Source organism: Procambarus clarkii, chromosome 2 (genome assembly GCF_040958095.1).
Source record: "Procambarus clarkii isolate CNS0578487 chromosome 2, FALCON_Pclarkii_2.0, whole genome shotgun sequence".
NCBI classification, from domain to species: domain Eukaryota; kingdom Metazoa; phylum Arthropoda; class Malacostraca; order Decapoda; family Cambaridae; genus Procambarus; species Procambarus clarkii.
In genome coordinates this window covers 43,631,818-43,656,441 of record NC_091151.1, presented here as the reverse complement: position 1 = coordinate 43,656,441, position 24,624 = coordinate 43,631,818, and the positions used below count along the sequence as shown (strand labels likewise).

The 24,624-nt window shown below is 41.5% G+C and overlaps 1 protein-coding gene across 2 annotated transcripts in view; it reads right to left on the bottom strand.

Annotated features, from left to right (window-relative positions):
- Positions 1–24,624, bottom strand: part of LOC123748132 (kin of IRRE-like protein 2) — a 311,143-nt gene that overhangs the window by 81,316 nt on the left and 205,203 nt on the right. For both annotated transcript variants that reach the window (XM_069324939.1, XM_069324941.1), the window contains exons 4-6: positions 9,682–9,795; positions 7,219–7,422; positions 6,447–6,592 (exon numbers count right to left, since the gene is read on the bottom strand). In XM_069324939.1, the coding sequence (XP_069181040.1) occupies positions 6,447–6,592; positions 7,219–7,422; positions 9,682–9,795 (464 nt within the window). The remainder of the gene's footprint in view (positions 1–6,446; positions 6,593–7,218; positions 7,423–9,681; positions 9,796–24,624) is intronic.

Sequence of the window (24,624 nt, the reverse complement as noted above, 5' to 3'; positions counted from 1 at the left end):
ACTAACAAAACACCTGTACCTCTTATTAAACTGTTTTACAGGAACTTCTTTTCGACGGCTCATAAAACGGAGGAAAGTGTCCTAAAATATATTATTGATAGGAACGTTATCCCCACAAGCACAAACCAGAAGATAAAATTAACAATTTACTACAAAAAGAAGAAAACGGCCAACCTACTCATGAAGAACTCTCCAGACACCAAACAGAACGACTTAAGATAGCAACGTCGTCTATGACTTCACATGCCCACGTGAGGACTGTCAGCCCCAAAGATCTCAGTATATAGGCAAGACGACATCATCTCTCTCTGGGCGATTAACAATGCTCAAGCAGCGGGGCTGCATCAAGGAGCATATAATCTCCTCACACAACCATACCATCACCAGAGAAATCTTAACAAATAACACAGAAATTATCGATAGACATAGCGACAACAGAAGACTCGACATCAGCGAGGCTCTACACATCAAAATGTCAAAACCCGCATTCAACAACTAATTAACAAATAATTACATTCTACTCACTTCAAGACCCCGAACCAACACAGAAGCAAGAACATAGAACACACAATGGCCTATAATACTCATTGTGCCATTGATCCACTTGTTCATCTCAATCATGTCCTGTATCACCTCTCCCCAAGCGAATATATGCCTTGGCAGAGTATGGAAAATTTGTCTTTGAAAATGTAAGGAGTGCCTTGCGAAACGCTTCCCTAGGTGTCAGACCATATATTTATAGTGCGAAAATGAACTTTGGAGAGTTAACTTTTAAACTTCCCTCGACAGTGAAGAAAAACATAAGAAATATTGAGAAGATTCGTGTTAGAATCATTAATCTTACTCTTTCGGTCATATTCAACAACATATGCTTGCAATAAAGACTGCTATCAATATATATATATATATATATATATATATATATATATATATATATATATATATATATATATATATATATATATATATATATATATATATATATATATATAATATATATATATATATTTTATATATAATATGTATATATGTGTATATATATAATAATAGTAATATAATATAATATTTTAGTGTGTGTGTGTGTCGGTGGGAATTTGTGAGAGTGAGAGAGAGAGCGTGTGTCTAAAAGCCAGAATATCGAATAACATCTCGTCGGAAACTCTTAAATTTAAACATTGGTGATAATCGTACATGTGAGTGACACGCCACTCAGAAGATTAATGTTACAGAACACTTGGCAAGTCAACTAGGCCCAAGAGAACAACAATACCATTGCTCACACGGTAAGAAATGTTTATAACTACAAAGCTTCCAACTGATCACAGTAAACTATGATAACTGATAACTCTCCTGAGTAAATATAACTGATAATTTATGATATAATAATTTTACTTGATTTTGAATATTTGTAATCAATCAACATAATAGATAGTCCTCATGAATTTGAAAACAAGAGAGATATCCAGTGAGTCCAGCTAATGGGATATATCTGGTTATCTTCACTACAGTAATGAAAATATTTAACTTTCTTTGCTTAAGCAAATATATGTGTTTATGAAAACAGTATTGACCAGCAGGATTGCCTATACCAAATTGATCGTTCCAGATGATAGCTATTATCACTTTGTTCCCTTTCTTAGGGCTGCTGAATCGATTGAAAATGTAACAATCCAAATGCCTATTATTTTGTTTGTCTATCTTTCTCTTTAAGCTAAGATTAGAGTTCATTATGAATGTCTTTGACGGTACAGTTGAAACAGCAAACAATTCCAATTATTCTCCATCTCAACTCGTATGAAACCTACCCCTTAGAGACTCGTTGATTTGATAAGATTAATATTTTATCCATTAGGAATAAAATAACTTTAATAAGTAACTGTCACATATGAGAAACAGGATGAGTAAGGCGTTCGCTGTACACCAGAGCCATCATCTTGTCGGCTGACGATTTCACTCGTTACAACGTGAATGAATACCTAACGAAAAGTCCCAGGAATGAATGCGCGCTGATGTTCGTGTGAAAAGCTTGGCTAGGATGGGTCATGGTGACTGAGCATCTTGTTTGATTGACTGATGAAGATTAAGCCACCCACGAGGTGGCACGGGCATGAATAGCCCGTAAGAGCGTCCTGAGTTACAGGTGCCAACTTATGCTCGTCCACAAAGTTAGGCCAGGTGAGGTGATTGAGAACATTAGACTGGTACATAAAAGTAAGACCTACTTTTTCTCTTGTGCCCAATCACTTGGGCTAGACGGTAGAGCGACGGTCTCGCTTCATGCAGGTCGGCGTTTAATCCCCGACCGTCCAAGTGGTTGGGCACCATTCCTTCCCTCCCCGTCCCATCATAAATCCTTATCCTGACCCCTTCACAGTGCTGTTTAGTCGTAATGGTTTGGCGCTTTCCCTTGATAGTTCCCCTCCCTCCCTTCGTCTGTCTGTTTCGTTCTTTCCCCTCTTCTTTTCCCCACTTTCCATTTCTCCCCCCCCCGTCTCTCTCTCTCTCTCTCTCTCTCGTTCTCTCGCTCTCTCGTTCTCTCTCGCTCTCTCGCTCTCTCGCTCTCTCGCTCTCTCGCTCTCTCGCTCTCTCGCTCTCTCGCTCTCTCGCTCTCTCGCTCTCTCGCTCTCTCGCTCTCTCGCTCTCTCGCTCTCGCTCTCTCTCTCTCGCTCTCTCTCTCTCTCGCTCTCTCTCTCTCTCTCGCTCTCTCTCTCGCTCTCTCTCTCGCTCTCTCTCTCTCTCGTTCTCTCTCTCGCTCTCTCTCTCTCTCGCTCTCTCTCTCTCTCGCTCGCTCTCTCTCTCTCTCGCTCTCGCTCTCTCTCGCTCTCTCTCTCTCTCGCTCTCTCTCTCGCTCTCTCTCTCGCTCTCTCTCTCGCTCTCTCTCTCGCTCTCTCTCTCTCTCGCTCTCTCTCTCGCTCTCTCTCTCGCTCTCTCTCTCTCTCGCTCTCTCTCTCTCGCTCTCTCTCTCTCGCTCTCTCTCTCTCGCTCTCTCTCTCTCGCTCTCTCTCTCTCGCTCTCTCTCTCTCGCTCTCTCTCTCGCTCTCTCTCTCTCGCTCTCTCTCTCTCGCTCTCTCTCTCGCTCCCTCGCTCCCCAAGCAACATGTGATTACACCTGCCACTCTCCATCATAAGGATTTAATACCTTACTGCTCGCTGATGGTAAAGTTTACCTCTAACTAGGTGCTGGTGGTAACTTTGGATACTAACTCAAAACATTAAAAAATGTTATATTGAAGAATCCTGCATTTACATGCATACCATTTTGCGTTATGCATTTTTTATCATAAATCTTGAGATTTCGTAACTATATTCCTTTTATTTTATGTGCATTGCATTTAAAGGACACGAAACCCAATGTTAACAAGTAATTTAAACTTAGATTTAATGATTCATAAGGAAAATTAGTTTGGAATATGATTCTCTGCATATGCAACATTGCTTGATTATTGCCACAAACGTGAGGGTGTTGTTGATCAAATAATCGTGTTTGTGAATATTAAGCATGTGTTTCGGAAATATGTTTGCCCATGAGTCCATGCGTTTGCTTGTGGTTCTCTGCCTGAGTATTGATGGATGGTGGATATATGTATTTCCGTATTTGGCTGGGTGGATGTGTGTGTGTCGGTGTGTGTGTGTGTTGCACAGTGAGAACTTATGTGTCTATTTCTATTTGAGTATATGTTTGTTTCTCTGTCTCTTTATATCTGTCTAAGCAATTTTCCCGTCTCCCAATATGTGTGTGTGTCTCTCTCTCTCTCTCTCTCTCTCTCTCTCTCTCTCTCTCTCTCTCTCTCTCTCTCTCTCTCTCTCTCTCTCTCTCTCTCTCTCTCTCTCTCTCTCTCTCTCTCTCTCTCTCTCTCTCTCTCTCTCTCTCTCTCTCTCTCTCTCTCTCTCTCTCTCTCTCTCTCTCTCTCTCTCTCTCTCTCTCTCTCTCTCTCTCTCTCTCTCTCTCTCTCTCTCTCTCTCTCTCTCTCTCTCTCTCTCTCTCTCTCTCTCTCTCTCTCTCTCTCTCTCTCTCTCTCTCTCTCTCTCTCTCTCTCTCTCTCTCTCTCTCTCTCTCTCTCTCTCTCTCTCTCTCTCTCTCTCTCTCTCTCTCTCTCTCTCTCTCTCTCCTCCCCCTCCCTCCCTCTCTCCCTGCTTAAACACACATCAACCACCTACTGGTCCGCAGCTTAACTTAAGCGTTAATTAGTACTGTTGGTACGTAAATAATAACACTAAAATCCATTTCCAAACACTTTTTAACAATAATAATCATCGTCTGGTCTCTCATCTTTAATGGCTTCAATCACACCACCTCTGACGTGCCATAGATCCTTACTGTCTGCGTCTGTCTGCGTGTGACTGTCTATCGTTCCATAGTCTTGTCGTTCTGTCTTATACAATTAGATCACATTTCCACTTTAAGCGTGCCTAATACCCTCTTATTAAAAATATAATCTTCGTCCTTCGTTAGAGGATTAATATAGTCCTCTTCCCCCATCTCTCTCTCTCTTCTATATTTGTTGACTTGGGATTTCCCACTCCATTATCCTGTGCCTGATCCCTTTTCGCCTCCTTTATTAGTTTATTCATTTTTACTTTCATCACTTGTCATTGACTGGCGGGTTGATGAATATTCTATTGCCTGTGTGTGTGTTCAACTTACATTTCTCTTCTGTTTTGCAATATCTCTGCACTTATATATATATATATATATATATATATATATATATATATATATATATATATATATATATATATATATATATATATATATATATATATATATCCTTACTAGGATTAACGTGATGCTGTGGTTGATTGCGTGATTGCTGATTAATTGCGGGATTAACGTGATTGCCGTGCCTCTCCGCCTCGCTGCCCCAATCCACACCGAATACAGGTGTATTTGCGGCGAGGCAGTTGCCGACAGGTACGGACGGCATGGCCTTCTCTGCCAAAGGACAGGAGGATGGCATGCAAGACACAGCGAGGATAACGACATTATCAAGAGAAGCCTTACCACAGCCGGTTGTCCAGCAGAGAGAGAGCCCCGTTACCTAATGTCCCGCAATTCTGATGAGCCTGTCGGTCGCCCAGACGGGATCACGGTGAACCCCTGGAAGAATGGTAGACAGTTGGTGTGGGACTACACTTGTGTTTTAACTTTAGTTAAACACCTACGATAACTTCAGTGCTGCACAGGCAGGAGGTGCTGCCAATCTCCGGGAAGCGGCCAAGTTGCGTAAATTCAGAGATCTTGATCACCACTACAATTTTATCTCCTTTGCCTCAGAGACACTTGGTGCCTGGGCTAAAAGTGCTGCTAGTTTAAGGAGTTGGGGTCCAAGCTAATTGAAACAGCTAGAAACCCTAGAGCCGCTAGTTTCCCTCTTCAGCGCCTTAGTGTGGCGATCCAGAGAGGAAATGCTTACTACATCCATGGTTCCTGCCCGCCATCCGAAGAGCTGGAGGAACTCTACAACCTGTGACAAGTAGCCTTGTACCCTGCATGTGATCAATGTTGTAACCCTTTTTGTGAAATGAAATTTAAAAATAAAGTGATATATATATATATATATATATATATATATATATATATATATATATATATATATATATATATATATATATATATATATATATATATATACACATACAAAAAGAATAGGGGTGGTAGGAGAAGAAAATATCAAAATGTTCAATGAGCATCCACAAGGTCTTCTCTGAGTACTCTTTATTTTTTTCTCCAAGGCTATGGGTCCCTACACTTGCACCAGAGGTGGTACGGTTATGTTATGCATCACGTTAATCGTAGTAACGTTGTTATGAATCTCGTTAATCGTAGTAACGTTATGTTATGCATCACGTTAATCCTAGTAACCTTAATCCATGAATCACGTCAACCCTAGTAACGCTGCCATGTATTGCATGACAATTTTCTAAAGCAAAAAAAACAACAACACACACATGCTCAACCAATTTGTCCATTTTGTCTAATCATGACGATCTATCCATTTTTGTTCCTTTTATCCTGATGTATCTACAATCCTTACTTTCCTTTCCCCAACGACTTGCATTCTTCCCATCCTGCTCTGGCTTCTTAATACCATCCTTCCCATCCTGCTCTGGCTTCTTAATACCATCCTTCCCATCCTGCTATGGCTTCTTAATACCATCCTTCCCATCCTGCTCTGGCTTCTTAATACCATCCTTCCCATCCTGCTCTGGCTTCTTAATACCATCCTTCCCATCCTGCTCTGGCTTCTTAATACCATCCTTCCCATCCTGCTCTGGCTTCTTAATACCATCCTTCCCATCCTGCTCTGGCTTCTTAATACCATCCTTCCCATCCTGCTCTGGCTTCTTAATACTCCCCTTTCTTACTTTCTGTGGTCTCTTCCCCCTTTATTCTCCCCTAACCACTCCCCCCCTGACCGTTCCCCCGCTTCTTCCCCAGTTCTTACCTCCTTGAAGGCAGGAACGGCGAGTCCGTTCAAGGTCCAGCTCAAGGCAGCAGGTGGTCGTGAGCCTTTTGAGGCGCAGAGCAGCACCAGCTGTTCGCCCTCTCTCGTGGCCCCGGGATTAGCGATCACCACACTCGTTGGTAACACTGTATGGGAGAGAGAGAGAGAGAGAGAGAGAGAGAGAGAGAGAGAGAGAGAGAGAGAGAGAGCTATTAATGACGTTTACAGAAAAATAAAGGCAAGGAAGGATTAGGTTAGCAGATATTTTGAACGACACAAGTGCAGAGAAGAGAAAAATAGGACAAAATGTTACTAATTACAGCTCTAATTGGTAACAGGAGGACGAGGAGGTGGGTGTTTTAGCTCTCTTGTTTTGGTAACGAGAAGAGGTTATAATTCGCCCATTGGCAAAATTGATACAGTATATTATATATATATAATTTAAATAATTATAAATTTCAAGTAAATACTTGTAAATACTCCGTGGCTGAGTATAAATAAACCAATGCTTCTTTTTCTTCATTCTTCTTTTTTTGTATTATTAGTATTGAAAAAATCCATAGGTGTTCTGAGGAGGATTCGAACTTATGTTCTGGGTATTTATTCCCAATGGGTATTTTTTGTCTTAGAATGTAGACTTGTAATTAGAGAGTGTGTGTGTGTGAGTGTGAGTGTGTGTGAGAGAGAGAGAGAGAGAGAGAGAGAGAGAGAGAGAGAGAGAGAGAGAGAGAGAGAGAGAGAGAGAAACAAAAAAAAAAATTACAATACTCACGGAACATCTTAACGACGACGTGGACCGAGACAGGGTCGGCGAGGTGGGTGTTGGAGGCGCGACAGGTGAGGGTGGCGTTGTGCCACTCCCTGGTGAGCCTCTCCACCACCAGGCTGTTCTGCACGGCGGAGGGCCCCGTCACCTCCCACACGCCGTCCACCAGCTGCTCGCCCTGCCACCACGTCACGTTGGGCAGGGGCGTGCCTGGGGCCAGAGTACCACACTGTCTTAAGTCCTCAACTGGCTCAACAGGATTACTATTATTCAAGTCAACAATATATAATATGTTTTCAGTGTAGATTTAAGTGCGTTCTCGTCATATTTGGACGCTATATACATGGGAGAACAGATGCTGAAGTAGAATCAGGAAGAAATCTCTGTCAGAACATGTAGTATAAATGCCCAGCACACACACACACACACACACACACACACACACACACACACACACACACACACACACACACACACACACACACACACACACACACACATATCGCAACCACAACTTTATTTTAACAGTTGCTACTTTGATGGGACGATATGGTTACAGTGAACAGCTGAACTAATCAGGTGAACTCTATGGAAAACTGAACCTTCATTTCAGATTGTCATGGCAGTCGTTAGCTGTCACAACAGGAGCAAATGCTCCTTAAGTGGGGGCATGGGGACTGGTCTCTCCCAACCTAGAATGATGCTCTCCATACATAGATATATCACCCCTGGAGAGTTGTGTGGGCCTAACCTCAAGCCTTTGACCTCCATCCTCGGACAAACAATCAGACATTCTATTGTGCAGAATTGTAAATATAGATATATAAGGAGAATTTTTAAAAGGAAGAAAATAGATAATAATAACTAATACAATATCAGCAAAAATATAATATCAAAATTAGTAGGAGAGCAAGCCTTTGAAGTCGAGAGCAGAAATATTATCAGACGTGAGGCTGCCATGTTCAGTGCATTCTAGCTGGTGGTGGAATACTGCATTCCACCTCTGCATGTTTTATGGCCTAAGAGATTCTGGTTGCAAGTGTTTCCATTTGGGCGGCAGCATAAGTCCAGAGCTGGAGAAAACTGACATTGAAATGTATTTTCAATTTTCAAATAATTATATTTTCAATTAACTACGTCATCCCTAAGTCTTTGTCAAGGTACAAAGGCATGACAGTTGGTTGAATACTAGTATTTTACGACTTGAGGAGGAAAGGGGGGGCGTACGCGCGCACGTGCATCTCCATGTGTATTGGTATGTGTTTTTAACTTATTAATGCATATTTGTGTCAATTTGGCTGTGTGCATGTGTCTATCTAATTACCTGTGAATGTGGGCAAGTGTCCGTTTTCGTTTGTACTCAGCTAATTGGACTGGGCTAATTTTCATGTAGGAGTTGAGCTTCGGCCCTTTGGGCCCGCCTCTCAACCGTCAATCAACTGGTGTACAGTTTCCTCAGCCCATTAGGTTTTATTATATTTACATTTGAAACTGTGTATGGAGTCTGCCTTCACCACATCACTTCGTAATGCATTTCATTTGTTAACTACTATGACACTGAAAAATGTATTTTTCTAATATCTCTATGGCTCATTTGGGTACTCAGTTTCCACCTGTGTTCCGTTGTGAGGGATCCACACAGAATGCAGATGTGTGTGGATCCATTCTGCAGTTCCCTCTTATGTTTGTGAACAAAGACATCATTTCTCACCCCACCACATTCCTGCCTATATATCCACTACCATTAACTGTAATACCACGGGCTATTCATGCCCGTGCCACCTCTTGGGTGGCTTAGTCTACATCAATCAATTGTAATGCCAATCCTTTTGAAAATGTATTATTAAATACGAAAGTACTTAAGGAATTTCCTGTCTTAATACTGCTTGGTTTGACATTCATATTCTCTCTCTCTCTCTCTCTCTCTCTCTCTCTCTCTCTCTCTCTCTCTCTCTCTCTCTCTCTCTCTCTCTCTCTCTCTCTCTCTCTCTCTCTCTCTCTCTCTCTCTCTCTCTCTCTCGCACACGCGCACTCGCGCGCGCACGCTCACACGCACACTCACACACTTGGGGCCTGGTAGCCTGGTGGATAGTGCACAGGACTCGTAATTCTGTGGCGCGGGTTCGATTCCCACACAGGCAGAAACAAAATGGGCAAAAGTTTGTTTCACCCTGAATGCCCCTGTTACCTAGCAGTAAATAGGTACCTGGGAGTTAGTCAGCGGTCACGGGCTGCTTCCTGGGGTGTGTGTGGTGTGGGTGAAAAAAAATAGTTAATAAACAGTTGATTGACAGTTGAGAAGCGGGCCGAAAGAGCAAAGCTCAATCCCCGCAAACACAACTAGGTGAATACACACACACACACATGTGTATGTGTGTGTTTTAACATATTATTTGCGAATATTTTTGTGTATGAATGTGTGTGTGTATAAGTCTCGTTAACTACATATCATAACCACCGGCAACTCACCTTTCCTGGAGAGGCAGGTAACAATAATCTTTTGACCCTCGTAGTAAGGTCCAATCACGCCGTCCTTAGCTCGCCCCGTCTGGCTGTCCATCACCTCCAAGCTGTGGGGCGGCTCTGTAAGACACACCCAACACTCCTTCAGTTCCGGCTCGTGACATCTTCTCTGGGAAAGGTTGCAATTAATCATCTTTCTTTAAAAAAAAAATCCATCTGGCCGGATTCTGCTTGTGCAAAATTCTTGAAGATTATCGTGAAATATTTGGATTTTTCTACATATAATAATACTATTTTCCTATTTCTATTGAAATAGGAAAATATTTTTCCTATTGAAAATCCTATTTTCACCAATACCATAAGCATTTAAATAATAATAATAATAGTAATAATAGTTTCAATAATGATGAATACAAAAAAAAACACTAATAAAGTTATAATAATTATATAAACATATAAAACAATCAGTATTATAATAATTCAACGCTCCATCAGCATATAGGAACCAACCCATTATACACAATCATCGTAATCACAACCTCATTAAAATTTTGCAAAAAGACAAGGCAATATTAGCATTTCTCAGGACTGGAAAAGCCATTCACTGAGCTAATTGGTTTCTCTGAAATAGCGCGCTGGAGCCCCCCTCACAGTGTATCTAGTAATTCTGAAACCCTGAAATTAATAATTTTGTGAGGCATCGTGTCTGTTGAACCGAAAACACGAATTCTCCCTTTAATTTCTGGGTTCGAGGCCCCCCTCATCTTTGTTCTAAATATATATGTAACCTTGTGAACGTCAACAGGCGAGACAATTAATGAGAATGGCATTTTGAAGTGTTCAATTATTATTTTATGCATGTGTGGAAAATTTGCAAATACATTTAACTCAAAATTAATGTTCTGCAAATATTTTATGCTGATTCCTTTGGTTATTTACGTGTTGTTACACTTCTTTAATGTTCAGAGAAACTTCTAAACATAAACTTTCTGTTTTTTGTAGAATTTGTTTAATTCGCCCTTTCCATATCGCTTAATTTGCTCTGATTTTTTGGTATTATTAACCTTATCTTCTGATGATATCAAAGTTTTGGTGACTATTGCTAGTTAATGCAACTACACACTTTTTGTAATTACTGGATATAATACAAATGCAATTAATCGAGTTACTCTTTTAAACTTTCCTTTTGTCCCTACTAGAGTAAGACTGTAGGGACAGTCTACCTTTTATTGTGCATATACCGTTGTTATCTACAGCAATACTGCGTCCTTTCAAACTGTTAATTTCGCATACAAGAACCATCAATTGCAGTTATTCATTTACCTATTCTACTCTTATTATTTGATTTCGTGTTTGTCTCGCTTACACATAGAATATTAAGCTTTAATTCGCTTTAAAGGTTTTGCTACATCGAATTTCTCATGTTCTTGATGTATTTTTCTTGCTTTTACAAATTTATAAGACCTTTGCTCCCTGCACACTGAGTAAGTACAGCTCCTGAAATCCGGAATAATTTTTTCCTTCTAAAGGGAAAACATTTTGGAAAAGCGGGCATCGATTTCAGTCCCTCCACCCAAATAATGCCGGGAATGTGAGGCTGGTTCCATCACATTATAACAGGCGTTGGGAATCGACACATTGAAAACTAGTACATTGTGGTTCCTTTGCTCCAAGTGGCAAATTATAACGTTTTGTGTAACTGTTTTTTGTGGGAACATTAGAACTTGCCAAGCTGGAAGATCTTCACCCTTTATTGTTTCATCTCTGAAAAAGTTAGTAAAAATTCGCATTACTGCGTCCATCAGCTTTTCCCGCCATGTCACTTTTTAATCTATTGAGGGTCCACTGAATACCAGTTGAACATTTCTTGGTTGAAATCCTCGATACCTAGGAAATAGGTTCCTATCTGTGAACAAATTTCAAAACCAAAGTAACAACTCGGGCATTTACCATATTTCTAACCCAGCACAACCTGGCCCAACCAAATCCAAACTTAACCAAGTCTTGCATAATAGAACCCGACCAAACCAAACAGTGTATACTGTTTTAATTATAAGAGTTGAGTCGAAATATGTGCATTTTATTTGACGATACTCAGTTTTTCCCATCCTTGAGGAAGGGAATCGTGTTTACCAGTGTGTGTGAATCATGTTTTTGTGTGTGTGTATTGCAATTTTATGTTGAGTCAAAACTAACATAGAAATTTGATCAGACCTAACCTACCTAACATAACATAACGAAGTCAGTAATTCATGTTTCTAATCTAATAGATTATTATTGTTAAAAAGATCCAATCTGGAAATAAATATTTTAAAATAACGGAAATCATTCTGCCTGATAGCAAATCGGACCTTGCATACTAGGCCAAGTAGGCAGTTCTGGCTATTAGGCACGACAAAAAATGACTAAAGTGCTGGCGTTCTTGCTTTTATAATGTAAGTTTACTTTTCCTATACTTTAAGATAAAAAAAAATGTCGTGCCTAATAGCCAGAACCACACTACTTGCCCTAGTAAAAAAGGTCCGATTTGCTTAACAGACCGAATGATTTCCCTTATTTTCAAATATTTATTTCCAGATTGGATCTTTTTTAACAATAATAATGTATTTGGAACATGAATTACTAAATTATGTTAGGTTATATTAGGTTTGGATAGGTTTAGTTAGGTAGCTTAGGTCTGTAGCTTAGGTTTGGATAGGTTTAGTTAGGTAGCTTAGATTTTGGTAGTTCTGACTCAACATAAAGTTCCAAACATTATAATATAATGTAAACTTTATCATTTCACCAGAATTTTTTTTTTAAATTAAATAGTTCACGAAAATTCGGCTTGTTAGGCAACTAAGGCTATTTGGTATGACATCATATTCTGAGGGAAACATGAAAACTTTTCAAATCGAGCATCTACGAGAGTGGGGGGAGGGGTTACAGTGAATAACAAAATAACCTCTAGCAATAGGAACATGTTATTCAAATTCGGTCAAGCAAATTGTGCAACAAGCAAACTACGAGGTGAGCGTGCAAGCCCCGCACGTTGTGACTACTCGCACAGGACGAGGCAGACACTGCCCTTTGTGAGCGATCTTGGTAAACAGATCATACAAATGCCACCTCCAGAACTCTCACGAAATGCGACGCCAGTGACCTCTGGAACCCTCACGAAATGCGACGCCAGCGACCTCTGGAACCCCCTCACGAAATGCGACGCCAGCGACCTTTGGAACCCTCACGAAATGCGACGCCAGTGACCTCTGGAACCCTCACGAAATGCGACGCCAGCGACCTCTGGAACCCCCTCACGAAATGCGACGCCAGCGACCTTTGGAACCCTCACGAAATGCGACGCCAGTGACCTCTGGAACCCTCACGAAATGCGACGCCAGCGACCTCTGGAACCCCTCACGAAATGCGACGCCAGCGACCTTTGGAACCCTCACGAAATGCGACGCCAGTGACCTCTGGAACCCTCACGAAATGCGACGCCAGCGACCTCTGGAACCCTCACGAAATGCGACGCCAGCGACCTCTGGAACCCTCACGAAATGCGACGCCAGCGACCTCTGGAACCCTCACGAAATGCGACGTCAGCGACCTCTGGAACCCTCACGAAATGCGACGCCAGCGACCTCTGGAACCCTCACGAAATGCGACGCCAGTGACCTCTGGAACCCTCACGAAATGCGACGCCAGCGACCTCTGGAACCCTCACGAAATGCGACGTCAGCGACCTCTGGAACCCTCACGAAATGCGACGCCAGCGACCTCTGGAACCCTCACGAAATGCGACGCCAGCGACCTCTGGAACCCTCACGAAATGCGACGCCAGCGACCTCTGGAACCCTCACGAAATATGTAATAAAGCGTAAACAGGAGCCGTGAGCACAGTTTTTGACAAGTTTGTTTACTGACAATAACAGTTGGTCCCGAAAATACTAAAACTGAACGTAAAATGGAACGGTAACTAAAATATGTTGACAAGGATATATTTGCTCGCGAAAATTTCTTAAAGGGGGTGGGGGGGGGAAGGGATGGTAATGGAATTGTTAGGAGAAAGCACCAAGCCATTACGACTATATAGCATTGGGAAGGGGTCAGGATAAGGATTTGGGACGGGACGGGGAAAGGAATTGTGCCCCAACCATTTATGGACGGTCGGGGATTGAACGCCGACCTGCATGAAGCGAGACCGTCACTCTACCGTATTAATTTACCCGTTACTGGTGAATACTTTTACATTATTGAATTATTTGCTAATACACAAGATTGCTCGATAATATTAGCATTATACTAGGTGCCTAAACATATGAATTTAAATTAATGCATTAAACCTGTATACACAATAAATATATATATACGTATACACTTGGATGTGTAACCTGCTTCTTAGTGTATACACATTGAAAGTTTACTTTAGTTATGGACTACACCCGAGACTAAGGTATTCATAATGGGGTGGTAGGTAAGCACTTGTGTTCCCTTAATTACCCAACGCTCCAGACAGAGGTTGGTAGACCTGTAGCCCACCACTGAACTAAGTACCTACGGGCTCACCATAGCCCGTGCTACTTGGAACTTTGCTCCAGGTAGCGAATCTTAAACAACAACCACTGAACTAAACATTGACGCATCATAATAACTTACATGAGAGATATTTATTGAGAGAAAAAAAAGATGATTGCATCAAGGCTGGCTACACAGTTTCCAGGGAGCCGGCTTATATGGTGACCTTAATAAGATAAGTTCCGTGTTTGTTTGCCTCTGACGATAGCGTGATCGCCATTAGTGCTCTGCTGTCTTGGGTTTCGCGGGAGAGGAGAAAGAGGGAAGAATGGAGGCTGGAGAGAGTGGGAAGGAGGAAATAAGGGGTGTGGGGGGGAGAGGTGCAACACATGAATAATGGGACAAGAAAAGGAATAGCAAAGTCGATGTAAACGATGAAGCAGGGCAATGGAAACAGTGGTGTAGGGTGAAGCAGAGAATTGGAAAGGGGGTGTGTGAAGAAAAGTAATGGAAAAGAGGATATGGGATAAAGAGGCGGAGAAAGAGAGCAGACCAATGCTGTCATAAAGTATTGTCCTCATCGTGTTTGGGCGAGTGAAGGCAGGAAGGAATCTGGGAGGGCAGAAATGAGAGGGTAGGAGAAGGGAAGTGACAGGAATAAATAAGAAGGGAGAGGGCGAGGAAGAATGGAAAGATAAGCAGAAGGAAGGGGAGGCGAGTCAGAGGAAGTAGTAATAGTGGTGGTGGTATTCTGGTGGTGTTAGTAGAGGTGTTGGAAGCTGTGGTGGTGGTAGTAGTGCTGATATTGGGAGTGGTGGTAGCGTGGGTAATGTTGATGGTGGTGGTGCTTGTGTTGGTAGCTGTGGTGCTGGTGGTAGTGGTGGTAGTGCTGGTGTTGGGGGTGGTGGTGCTAGTGTTGGTAGCTGTGGTGCTGGTGGTAGTGGTGGTAGTGCTGGTGTTGGGGGTGGTGGTGCTAGTGTTGGTAGCTGTGGTGGTGGTTCCCGTGTTGGTAGCTGTGGTGGTGGTAGTAGTGCTGATATTGGGAGTGGTGGTGCTAATGTTGGTAGCTGTGGTGCTGGTGGTAGTGGTGGTAGTGCTGGTGTTGGGGGTGGTGGTGCTAATGTTGGTAGCTGTGGTGGTGGTTCCCGCGTTGGTAGCTGTGGTGGTGGTAGTAGTGCTGATATTGGGAGTGGTGGTGCTAGTGTTGGTAGCTGTGGTGCTGGTGGTAGTGGTGGTAGTGCTGGTGTTGGGGGTGGTGGTTCCCGTGTTGGTAGCTGTGGTGGTGGTAGTGGTTGTGGTGGTAATGGTGGTGGGTAGTGAATGTAAGGTCAGCCACTGGGTGAACGTAGCCATAATCTTCCCTCCTCAAGTTTCCTCATTAGCAAGTTCCTGCATTGCCGTTGTTGGCTGAGAGCATCTTTGTTTTCTACTAAAGGGAACACTGCAAATAATACAAAAATTACTCATACAACTCTCCTGTTTTTAACGTGCATTATATCTATAATGTTGTTATCGGCAAATCGTGCTATAGTATCACAGAAAATATATTTAGGGGAAATATATATTTTAGACACGGGTTCGCTCCTGCCATAATTAATAAAATTATTTTAAAAAATTATGAAAACTGTTAATTCCTGAAGTACATGAAGAATGGATATATAGTAATGATAAACTTGTCTCTCATCTTCTCTCTGTCTCTTTCCATCTATCCCAATATCTATCTGTCCAGTTTTTCCCGTCTCCAACTCTCTCTACTTCAAATCTCACTTTCCCTTAAAAAAATATATGTGAAAATAGAGAGACGATTTCCAACTGTTTCATAACGGTGGAAAGGTAATTAGACGTGAGTTTGGAAGCACAAGGAGAGGCATTACCACCAGTATGTAGCAAAGACAAGACTCTCATTCACAATCAGAAGTGTCGGAGAAGCTTAGAACAATATAGCAACAGTCTTGGAACAACCTTGGAACAATCTAGGAACAATCTAGGAACACTCTTGGAACAACAACCTTGGAACATTCTAGGAACACTCTTGGAACAACCTTGGAACAATCTAGGAACACTCTTGCAACAACCTTGGAACAATCTAAGAACACTCTTGGAACAACCTTGGAACAATACGTACAGTCACTACACGGCTCTTCTCGGACCACATTTGAAATACGCTCTACAATTCAACTTCTCTAATTTCAACTACAATAAATATTTACGACCAACTGCAATATCATACAGAAGAAACCTTAAACTAATGCCAGCATTACGAAGCAAATCAAGGAAATCAAAGCAAAAGGAAACGAAATTATGCGGAGAGATCCCTATAAGCCCTATCAGGGCTTATAGGGATCCATCCCAGGGCCCGTCCATCTATCCCAGGGCACGCTAAGACCTGGGGATAGGAGGAGGGAGTAAAGGACTTCCTCACAACCTCTTAGACTTTCCCCTCGTCAATTAGAAATGAACCAGGTATGGAAAGATTTGGGACTGGTTTGCCCTGTAGGTAGTTTGTTTATATATATATATATATATATATATATATATATATATATATATATATATATATATATATATAGTTTAGAGAGAGAGAGAGAGAGAGAGAGAGAGAGGTGATTTAGACTTAAAAGACTTAAAGGTATTAAAAGCCTCAAAAGGGGGGGGGGGGAATTGTAATACATGAAACATCCGGAATGAGGTCTATATATACAATGTAATGGTGCGGGATGATGGCTTCATTCCACCGCCCTTGAGGATGATGGCTTCATTCTACCTTCGTTGAGAATGATAGCTACAAGGGACCTTCCATGTGATTAATCGAATTACGCCAGGGACTGCTGGACCCAACACTCGACAACAATTCCGTTTGCTCTTTTGTCTCCCCCTTTTTTTTTTAACGAGGGTCCTCTCAATTGCCTACTGGCCTTCTTCCATCAAGTGAAAACTCGTGTTGGTAGGATTAATGGTAATCCCGGTAATGGCCCCCCCCCCCCTCCTCGGTCCTTTTCTATCCTGTTTCTGTTTTCTAGCCTGTGCCTTTTCAGTTTTTTTGTTTTGTTTTGATATCCCCGCATTTCTTAAATTCCCTGTTTTTTCATATTCCATTTTGTGTTTTTTTTTCTTATCTACACCTGTTGTTTCATGTTTTTTCATACTTTTTCTTGTTTTAAATTTTCATTTCGCTCGATATATGGCTCTATATACATGGCTCTATACTTGCTACTTGCCTTATACTTACCTGCGTTAGTCCATATGTACTGTTCTATATCTGCCTGCATATATACATTCTTTGTTACATATCTGAAATTTATTCGTTCCTGCCTGGTTCCATATTAGCCTGATTCCATACCTGCATTATTCCACACATGTCTTGTTTGCTACCTGGATTCTTCTGTGCCAGTGAGGCTCCATACCTGGCTTTCTCTGTATCTGAAATATTCCATACCTGCCTTTCTCTGTAACAGTAGTACGCCATGCCTGACACTGCCTGTGTGTCAGTAAAGCTATATACCTGCATCTCTCTGAACATATAACACTTCATACCTGCTGTTCTCTGTTCATACAAGTCTCCAAACCTGACTATGTTCCAGAAAGGCCTCATACCTGCCTTTCTTCATATAAACGAATCACCGTACACAGTTTTTAATTGATGAAAGTTGTGTACCTAATCGTTAACCACTGTCATCTGGTCTTTTAATTTTGTTTATAAATAATTATTTTTATATTTATTCCTATTTTATCGTCATATCTTTAAGGTCATCTCCCTTGCTAGTCACATGAACGTCTTTTTTTCCATCCTGTGATTTCTCGCTGACATTAGAAACATCTTAATTAGCACTCCTGGGAAGAAAACAGAACACCCGGCTCATGTTTGTTTTTGCATAACACTAAATTTGTTTTCTGAAAACGCGATGCATCAGAGCGCCGACACGGATTGAGGAGTTAATAAAGTCGTCCAAGGCGAAATTGGATGAGTGTGTCGCACGCCATGTTTAAAAAAAAAAAAAAAAGATCGACGAGAGGGTCACTTTGACAGTATTTTTGTTAAAATTTTTGCCAATAACATCTGTATATATATATATATATATATATATATATATATATATATATATATATATATATATATATATATATATATATATATATATAATATTATTATTCACTTGGACCATCGGAATTTTGAACCCTTGAACCCTATAACTCCCACGCAACATCCTGCAGTTCTACCTACTGAGCCAACAGCACACACACACAGTAAAGAGGAATTACAGAGACGTCAATCAGCTGCTCAGCTGCAACTTTAGACCTTCCATGGGGACGCCAATTTCGCATGAAGGTGTTATAGGCAATCCACGTCTTATTCATATCAATTACTAACCACCATACCGTAGATAATAACATTTCATTCTCTTGGACCACTCGAGTGAATGAACAACCACATTAGATGACAAATGGTAATAAATGATCAGGTTACCAGACTGAATAAAGAGGAAGTAATAGCAAGAAGATTTGTAGGCAACGCGACGAAACTTTCCAAAAAGTGTTTATAACTAAAACTGTGAAAATCCTTGAGGTAAGTGATGGAGAGACACCTAAGAAGTGCTTAGACGACGTGAAAGGTCTTCGAGGTACTTGTCGCGCATCGGCCCGGTGGCCTAGATGATATCTTTGCCTTGGGTGACAAAGGAGGCTGTGCAAGAGTTATGCAACACGCACTATCCACGATATAAAAAATGGGTTTACAAACTACCGAGCAATTGTAAAAGGCAAACAAGGCCCAGGTGCTCCAAACTTTTACAGACAGGATGATTTGATTAATAATGATTAGCTAATCCAACAAATACAAGTCAAATCTGCAGACATAAATCCATAGATTCCAGACTCGACAACTATTCATCTAAGGCCTCGTATACATCTTAGACTCGAGAAGTATTTAGAAGGAGAGTAAAAAAAAATAAAAAATAAAAAGAGTATATATCTTTTTCGAGGCGATGTTTTCTGCTGGCGGAGAGTTGGAGGCGGCTGACCTGTATATCAATGGTGGTGGTCCAGCCTTCTCATTGGTACGATCGCTGTCCCAGTTGCAGGGTTGAGACGTAAGCTGCCGAAAACTGATTCCGTTTACAGTTTCGTGATCCGCTTAGTTAGTATTTTTTGCAGATACGTTGCAAAAGGGATTCGAAAACTAAATAATTAAACGAATCTTGAAATTATAAGGGAAGATAGGAAGAGGAAATTGTTGGATTCCTGTACACTGTCCTAGAAGACATTAACAAATAAATCTGAAAATAAAATAATTAGCGATGTTTCCGTCCGTCACAGACCATTACACAAATTGATAATGGTCCATGACGGACCGAAACGTTGTCAGTTCTTTTATTTTCGGATGTGTGAGTTGGTTATCTAATTTCTGCTATGTTATTGTGACTTGCTTGTCTCCACTGCCTTAGAACACTGTGTTGCCGGTCGCTTTACAACCTGGCCCGCCAATTACTACTGTGGTGTTGATTACACAAAACCAAATGGTGCCTAATTGGTCCATCCTGCCCAGAAATCGATGTCACTTTTTTTTTTTGGGAGGGGGGGCGTGGGTGGGGGGTGGGGGGGGGGGTCGTTTTCCACTTTTCTGTTGGGCGTTTGCTACTTTTATGTTGGCAATAATAATTTATTTTCAATAATCGAAATGTTAGTTAATAACTCATATTGGATGCGTAAAATTTATAATATTTGTTATTGGTCTTTTTATTATTCCTAAAAACATTCAAATATAATCTTGAAGAATGAATGAACATATCAAGCATCGATTGAGTTATAGATTATATTCGGTTATTATTTAAAATACTGATTTTTTATATATAATGAAATTGTCAGTGGTATAAGTTTACCTACAATCGGTCCCAGGAGAGTTTCTGCTCCCTGAACAATACAAACTTACGCACTGAAATTCCTACCTGCATGGAGGAAGCAAAAATGTGTCCGAAACCAAGGTGATGGTCAGAGAAATCTCCTTTAGTTGTTTTGCCAATTATTTTTAATATTTTCTTGATCTCCATCTCTCTCCCGTAATTGTCCTCTCCTCATATTTCACTTTCCAAATATATGTATATCTATGCATATTTGCACTCGCATGTATTTATCTCCTCTGCAACGCGCTCTACCTCTCTCTCTCTCTCTCTCTCTCTCTCTCTCTCTCTCTCTCTCTCTCTCTCTCTCTCTCTCTCTCTCTCTCTCTCTCTCTGTTAAAAGTTAAAATGAAAGTTCTCTAGATTTAATATTAACGTTCGAATAGGATTACTGCAAACTAAGGGATGTTATTCAGCAGTGTCTCTTAAGGTTTTTATTTATGACTAGCTGTACCCGGCCACACGTTGCTGTGGCTCAGCAACGCATGTGCGTTGCTGAGCCACAGCAACCTTCCCTGTCCCCCAGTCCTTCCCACCATTCCCCCCTCCTCCGTCCCCTCGTTCTCCCAACCATTCCCCATCCCCCCATCCCCCCTCGTCCTACCCACCATTCCCCCCTCCCCTGTCCCCTCGTTCTCCCCCACCATCCCTAACTCCCTTCCCCTCGTCCTCCTCACCATTCCCCACTCCCTCGTCTGACACATTCCCAAATGATCTGATGTTCCCATCAGAAAACTGGGAACATCAAATGATCTGATATTCCCATCACTGAAAAATAAGAACAGTTAAAGAAACGAAATGAAAGTGACAAAAATAAAACAAATAAACTACACTCACGAAATGACCGGTATGGTAACAACAGAGCTCAAAATGACCGGTATGGTAACAACAGAGCTCAAAATGACCGGTATGGTAACACCAGAGCTCAAAATGACCGGTATGGTAACACCAGAGCTCAAAATGACCGGTATGGTAACAACAGAGCTCAAAATGACCGGTATGGTAACACCAGAGCTCAAAATGACCGGTATGGTAACCAGAGCTCAAAATGACCGGTATGGTAACACCAGAGCTCAAAATGACCGGTATGGTAACACCAGAGCTCAAAATGACCGGTATGGTAACAACAGAGCTCAAAATGACCGGTATGGTAACAACAGAGCTCAAAATGACCGGTATGGTAACAACAGAGCTCAAAATGACCGGTATGGTAACAACAGAGCTCAAAATGACCGGTATGGTAACAACAGAGCTCAAAATGACCGGTATGGTAACACCAGAGCTCAAAATGACCGGTATGGTAACACCAGAGCTCAAAATGACCGGTATGGTAACACCAGAGCTCAAAATGACCGGTATGGTAACAACAGAGCTCAAAATGACCGGTATGGTAACAACAGAGCTCAAAATGACCGGTATGGTAACAACAGAGCTCAAAATGACCGGTATGGTAACAACAGAGCTCAAAATGACCGGTATGGTAACAACAGAGCTCAAAATGACCGGTATGGTAACAACAGAGCTCAAAATGACCGGTATGGTAACAACAGAGCTCAAAATGACCGGTATGGTAACAACAGAGCTCAAAATGACCGGTATGGTAACAACAGAGCTCAAAATGACCGGTATGGTAACAACAGAGCTCAATTCCAATGCAATGTCACAAAATAATTAAAAAAAAAATGAAAATAAATCGAAATCTATGAAAATTTAATTTATCAATGCAATCAGAAACATTGAAATGGAATCGTAACATATTTAGTATAGTCGCAAGTTGCTCTTACGTGCATCAGATGGCGCTGTTTTTCAAAAAAGCGTGTTTTTACCTGTCACAGGTGTGGCATCTATATAGTAGGTATATAAAAACATGTGCGTATTCGAATGGAACGTTGAAATTTTGACACAAAGCAATCGGTGAAGAACTTTCGGAGATTACAGCGTATGTTGCTCTTACGTCCAACAGATGGCGCTGTTTAAAAAAAAAAAAATCCTGCCACAGGCGAGGAAATATAAAAACACGCGCCTATTTGAATGCAATGTTGTCTCAAAATTTCAAAGCAATCGGGAGAGAGGTTCCGAAGATTTCCCTCACATGAAAAACACGTGAAAAACACAGTTTTTAAAAAAACAACATGTTTGTTTCCGTCACAGACGTGACATCTGTATAGTATGTTTATAAAAACCTGCTCGGATGCGAATGGAAAGTTGTGTGAAAATTTCACAGCAATCGGTGAAGAACTTTCGGAGATTAGCGATTTTGAACAAACGAACATTTACATTTATATTTATATAGATTAGTTTGCACTCGCATATGAATATGGTGAAGTTACATAGGAATAATGTAAAGTCACACATATACAGAGTGAGGTCACAAATGTACTAGGAGAAGTCACATGTGTACTTGGAGAAGTCATATATGTATACAGAGTGAAGTCTATAGGGTCCAGGGCAAAGCTGGAGCCAATTACGAGCGAGGGATTTTATGTTGACAAATGTTTTAATTTTTCTGATGCACACTCATGTGAGAACATAACGTTCAATCCTAATCAGACGCTTAATGTTTTTTGTTGTCGACTCTATGCTCCTGTGAACGGCAGTCTGAGTAAATCTTGCTGAGCAAACGTCTGTGGGTGGTCATAGCCGTCTTCTGATTGTCTAGAAAGGTGGACCAGGTTGGGGAGAACATGTGGGAGCGTTGATAAGCTGAGGCCGCAAGACCTATCTCGTCTGGTGAGGATGCTGGGCTGATGGGTCCATTCAGGGCGGGTCGAGGCTCCAGATTAGTCGGATCGCGAGGCTGTGTACCTTATCATGCCATATCAATCTCGCTTTCAGACCTATGTCTCTGCCTGTGTTTCTCTCTCTCTCTCTCTCTCTCTCTCTCTCTCTCTCTCTCTCTCTCTCTCTCCTTCTCTATCTCCGCTCCAGCCGTTCTCTCGCTCTTCTCACCACTTTTCTTCACATTTATAGCACCATCTCTCTGCTTTAAGTCACAGAACACTGGGGACAAATTGATTTCCGTTGACGAATACGATATTACGAAACAAACATTTCATACTGATAAGACATCTAAAGGCAATGGATCTGAAGTCAATTATATTTGACTCCCATGAACGAGTAAACGTTTCGGTTAATTGTAAACGTTCTCAAGCAGGAAGCCTTTGTGGTTTGGATTCGAAGGGTTACAGTCGGGTTACAAGAAATTCTTTAACAGGAACCCGTTGACTGGACGCTGTTGTCGGTGCGCCGTTGATGGGATACCGTCGACACACCGTTGACCGGACTCCCTTTACGGTACGATCTTGATTGGGCGGCCTTGGCAAGACGGCGTTGACGTTGTTGTTAAAGATTCGCTACCTGGAACAAAGTTCCAAGTAGCACGGGCTATGGTGAGCCCGTGAAAACGAAACGCCGTTGACGGCACACCCTTGATGGCACACCCTTGACGGCACACCCTTGACGGCACACCCTTGACTGCACACCCTTGACGGCACACCCTTGACGGCACACCCTTGACGGGACTCAAGCCGTCGATCCCGGTGTGTTGGGTCCGGATAAGCCTGGTGTTATCCGTCAAGAATATTGGGTGGCAGACACTTCTCGGAATTAGCCTTTGCGTCTTGTCAGAAAAATCTCTCGGAATTGCTTTTCTGGCCAAAGGAAACTGAGTTAAATGATTTCCAGCAATAACCTCAATAGGGGAAGTATTAGTTCGAGTATATGCAGTACTTTTTTCTACCACAAACGTGGCAACACATTAACAATGTAAACCAGCATATATACATTTTCTAATATCCCCCCATGGACAGGGTTAGAGATCTGTTAAACATATCATTCAGTGATTTATTGAACATTCAACTACACAAAAAGGTGATTGTAGTGCTTTTAAAATGCTAATCTAACCCACAAACATAAATACACACATTTATGTCTGTCCTACATAAAAAGTAGTACAAGTCGTTGTATTATATGCAATAGAAGTTGAAGGACTAGTTGTAATTGTAAAAGATTGCATAGTCTTACATTCGTGATAAACTGTTATGCAAGGTATGTCGATTTTGAATCGTGTTTCACCATCTGTTTCTTTTCTGGTTAACTTTGTTAACAAGAAAATGGGAACGACTAAGATGTTTTTTCTCGGTGAAACTCGTCTGCCTAGGTGAGACTGGTGTCTTCCGTAGGTAATGTAATGGGATTTTTCTTAGCAATGGTCCTCGAAAGAAGCCAAAATTTATCGTTACATATTATTCTCGTTGTTAATAATTTATCTGCCAACCATCTCTCTCTCTCTCTCTCTCTTTTCTGTCTGTCTGTCTCTGTCTCTCTCTGTCTCTCTCTCTCTCTCTTTTCTGTCTGTCTGTCTCTGTCTCTCTCTCTCTCTCTCTCTCTCTCTCTCTCTCTCTCTCTCTCTCTCTCTCTCTCTCTCTCTCTTTTCTGTCTGTCTGTCTGTCTCTGTCTCTGTCTCTGTCTCTGTCTCTCTCTCTCTCTCTCTCTCTCTCTCTCTCTCTCTCTCTCTCTCTCTCTCTCTCTCTCTCTCTCTCTCTCTCTCTTTTCTGTC